At 38.0% G+C, this 4039-nt stretch overlaps 1 protein-coding gene across 1 annotated transcript; it reads left to right on the top strand.

Moving 5' to 3' along the window:
- The first annotated feature begins 426 nt into the window (after positions 1-426).
- Positions 427-3159, top strand: LOC104092901 (isoaspartyl peptidase/L-asparaginase 1). The gene is made up of 4 exons (XM_033655296.2): positions 427-787; positions 1476-1709; positions 2055-2141; positions 2553-3159. Exons 1-4 carry the CDS (start codon positions 626-628, stop codon positions 3015-3017), a joined length of 948 nt encoding a protein of 315 aa, XP_033511187.1. The 5' UTR covers positions 427-625; the 3' UTR covers positions 3018-3159.
- Positions 3160-4039: the final 880 nt, after the last annotated feature.

Here is a 4039-nt window from a genome sequence, read left to right on the forward strand (position 1 = left end):
TTACATTTCCTTATCATTGTCTCTTCTTTCTCTATATATGAGCCCATTTTCTTAGAAAACTCTAATAGTACAAACACTAGAAATATTCACTAGAATATTCCCCTTTTTAATACCTTATTCTCACAAATTAGCCATTACAAGTCTTATCACTAATAATCGATCTCGATTTCGACCCTTGTTGACATTTTGACCGCGATCTCTATTGATATTTCGACCACGACTTATATCGACACCGCGATCATTAATCTCGCTATGGCTTAGACGAGCTCGACCGATGACATTCATTAATGTCATTTTATGCTAAATATTTCAAGGGCATATTTTTGACTTATACACTACTAAATTGTTTTTATCCCTTTTGATCTCCTAAAGGCTTATCATTGCCTCGTTGAAAATTGAAAAGAAGAAATGTTGACGAACCGATTCATGTCATCGTCACTGTATTAAAACAATGGGTCATTCAGTGGTGTCTACGTGGGAGCCCAAACACTATTGGTCATCTGAGTAGTGGTTTCCATTTTCCTTCCAATTAAAAGGATTACAAACCGAACACACCTTTGGTAGTGCAAGTACGGAGTAAACGAGAGCGACAATCTCGAGTGACAATTGGTGTGCTAAGCTAATTATGGGTTGGGCTATAGCGTTGCACGGCGGAGCTGGTGACATACCAAAGGATCTGCCGCCGGAGCTTCGTGAGCCCAGAGAAGTCTGCCTCCGCTATTGCTTACAGATGGGGGTCGATGCTCTCAAGGCCCACAAATCCCCTTTGGATGTTGTTGAACTCGTGGTATACATACCAATTTTACCTTACTATAAAGTTCTAATTTCTCTTTTTCTACCTTACTTCTGGTTTTGCTAAGGATTTGATATTAGTACTTTTTTAATCGGTTGTATTTATGCTTGTCAGTGTAGCTGCCTTCTTCCTAGCGATTTTGCATCTGTTCAATTTCTCATCAAAAGTTGTTCTTTACTCTGTTTAGTGATGGGTATCACCTGTTATATTCTTCCTTTTCAGTTAAATATAACTTCTTTTTTCTTTTTTATATTTTATTCACATGAGAAATGGAAAAAAGTGTGTTTTTTATTCATTTTCCATCTGTTTCTAACTTTCTGTATTTTCTTCTTTTTTAGGAGCATGTGATCTCTATTTCTTGTTTTTTACTATGTTAGGATGAGACTAAAGATATGTTACTTAACTATGTTTGATACTTAGGTTGAATTATTTTTTCTCTTTGACTTATGAAAGAATTATTTAAAGTGCTCTTACCCCCTGCTTCAGTTTTTCTAGCTAATACATACTCTCATTACTTTAATTCGTGCAAGGGAAAAATGTTACTATTCTGTAAATGCGTTGTGGAAATGCTCCTGAGAAACTTGAAAAACTTGGATCTTCTGAAAACTTGTGGTTTCTGTATAATGGGTAATTTACTTTTTATTGATGTTATGATAGCTTTTAACTGGCTTGAATCAAGCAGGTGCGGGAACTGGAAAATAACCCATACTTCAATGCTGGTAAAGGGTCTGTTCTAACCAGCAATGGTACAGTAGAAATGGAAGCATGCATCATGGATGGTAATACGAAAAACTGTGGAGCTGTTTCCGGCCTAACCACAGTTGTGAATGCTATATCTCTGGCTAGGTTGGTCATGGAAAAAACTCCACATATATATCTTGCGTTTGAGGGAGCGGAAGCATTTGCTAGGGAGCAGGTTCGTAAAACTTTCTAATGTTATTCTCTCTGATGAACATTCCACGGAATCTGAGACAGGGTCCAGTGGCATAGTTAATTCTTTGGCAGTTTTTTGCTTTAAATGGTTTGGTGTGAGTTTGTGAAATTGGCTTGTCGAAATCTATTTTGGTTCAAGTCCTTGGTTAATTATTGCCACATCAATTTAGACACTCCTGCAGAAAGCCATAAGAAAGTTATTTAACTACTTACTGCTGATGAATGGTATCTCTGATAATAACCCCTGGTTGTATGTTTTTATTACATTCAAGTTGGCCCTTTTTTATATTCAATCTATTTGATGAACTGTGATGATTCTGTTATCAAGGGGGTTGAAACCATGGATCCAAGCCACTTTATCACTCCAAGAAATATTGAGAGATTAAAGCAAGCAAAAGAAGCAAACAGAGTCCAGGTATGCAACTCTTCTCCTTCTTTATCATATTTGCTGCAAGATTGTATATTTGTGCCTTTGACCTTGACATTGATTGAAGTCCTCTGCTTTCTTATATGTATATGTTTTTATCTAGTCTTTTGGTTGAGATTTTCTAAGAGCTTTAGTGTTCATTTTTTGCAAACACTGGCACATGTTATTCATATGCACTTGGTCCACTTTTTGTTGCCTCCAAGTGAGTCTAATTACAGTGTCCAGCCTTAATCGCTTAAGTGTAGCTATGCAGATATGCCTCTAACAGAGCTTTCTTGTTCTTTTCCCTTCTTGGCAACTCAACTCTCGTGATTTACGACTAAACTTTCCTGTTATCCTAACTTTGATAAGCTTTCTCCTTAAGTGTTACTGTCTAATGTCGCTGCTACCAATTTACAGGTAGATTATAATACACGACCTATACCAAAAGATGAAAAACCACCGGGTCCTAATGGGGATAGCCAGCTAGGAACAGTTGGATGCGTAGCTGTTGACAGCTATGGACATTTAGCTGCTGCTACCTCTACTGGAGGACTAGTAAACAAGATGGTTGGAAGGATAGGAGATACTCCCATTATTGGTGCAGGTACATACGCAAATAAAATATGTGCAGTTTCCGCTACAGGCCAAGGTGATGCTATAATCCGTGCAACTGTTGCGAGAGATGTGGCTGCTCTAATGGAGTATAAAGGGCTTTCTCTGAAGGAGGCAGCAGACTACGTTGTAGAGGAATCAGCCCCAAAAGGAACCACTGGCCTGATTGCTGTATCTGCCACCGGGGAAGTTACCATGCCATTTAATACAACCGGCATGTTTAGAGCTTGTGCAACTGAAGATGGTCATACAGAATTAGCAATTTGGTAAATTTTCCTTAGAATAGATTAGTCTTTGTTGTATTTTCTAGCTATTGAAAATCATTGAGAATTTGAGATGGGGATTGTGTCTTTCCAGACTGGTGTTCCTTAAATTTACTCCATCAGTTTTAGTTAGCAGTTAATTCCTTTGATCTGGCTGTTGCAGTATTGAACTCATTAGTCATGCAGATATCCATGAATTCACCTTAGTATAAGATAATCTCCATTAGTATTTAGATAATCTCCACGAAAATGTAAGCAATTGTTGACCTCAATTTCTGTTTGTCTTTTTTTTTTTAATAAAAAAATACAAAATGTAAAAAACATTTTGCTGTCAAATTGTTGAAAATGCCCAATTCGTTTTAAACGCTTGCCACCAATTCTGAGTGCAATGTTGTTTACCCGAAAAATCGGATAATGTTAAATTTATGTATGGTTTTAAGGATACGTAATACCCTTTGATATAAAGATAACGATACAAGTATTTTGATTATGAGAATGGGAATGATAAACAGAAAGAATGAATTAGATAAAGCAAGACAAGCACAAAGAGATATCTTTGTATATAAGAAAAGATCTTTTGTTCCAATATATTCAATATGTTCAGTGCCCCTGTAGCTTACAAGGATTCCCCCCTTTATAGTAAAGGGTCATTACAAAAAATAATAAAATAAAGCATATAGTGGAGGACCCATGATGATTTGTCTCTTCCTCGATTCCCGCCAATATTCTCTCTCATGGTGCGGTTGCAACAGCTCTTGTCTGTGAGCTCGATACTGGCTCGAGCCCTTCGGTCTTGGCTCGAGTTCGACCTTCGGGATGGGCGTCGCGTATTTCCGACCTCGAAGCAGTGCCTTGCGGATCGATTCGGTCACGGGCTCGATAAGGTTATCGAGCCGATGCCTCGAGCAACCTTTGGACTCGAGGCTCGTTAGTACTAACTTCAGAGTTCACTTCCAAAATCTCACTCCGACTTCTTACCACTTGAACTCGATCGAACGTAGGAAGGCCGAAATCTATTTCGACCGTATA

Source organism: Nicotiana tomentosiformis, chromosome 3 (assembly GCF_000390325.3).
Source record: "Nicotiana tomentosiformis chromosome 3, ASM39032v3, whole genome shotgun sequence".
In the NCBI taxonomy this organism is placed as follows: Eukaryota; Viridiplantae; Streptophyta; class Magnoliopsida; order Solanales; family Solanaceae; genus Nicotiana; species Nicotiana tomentosiformis.

What these genes read in the sequence shown, in the direction of transcription:
- LOC104092901 (XM_033655296.2), top strand. Translation starts at nt 626, where the DNA reads ATGGGTTGGGCTATAGCGTTGCACGGCGGAGCTGGTGACATACCAAAG. An exon ending in TGGATGTTGTTGAACTCGTG is followed by an intron (nt 788 to 1,475) that starts GTATACATACCA and finishes TGAATCAAGCAG; the next exon opens with GTGCGGGAACTGGAAAATAA. An exon ending in AAGCATTTGCTAGGGAGCAG is followed by an intron (nt 1,710 to 2,054) that starts GTTCGTAAAACT and finishes TCTGTTATCAAG; the next exon opens with GGGGTTGAAACCATGGATCC.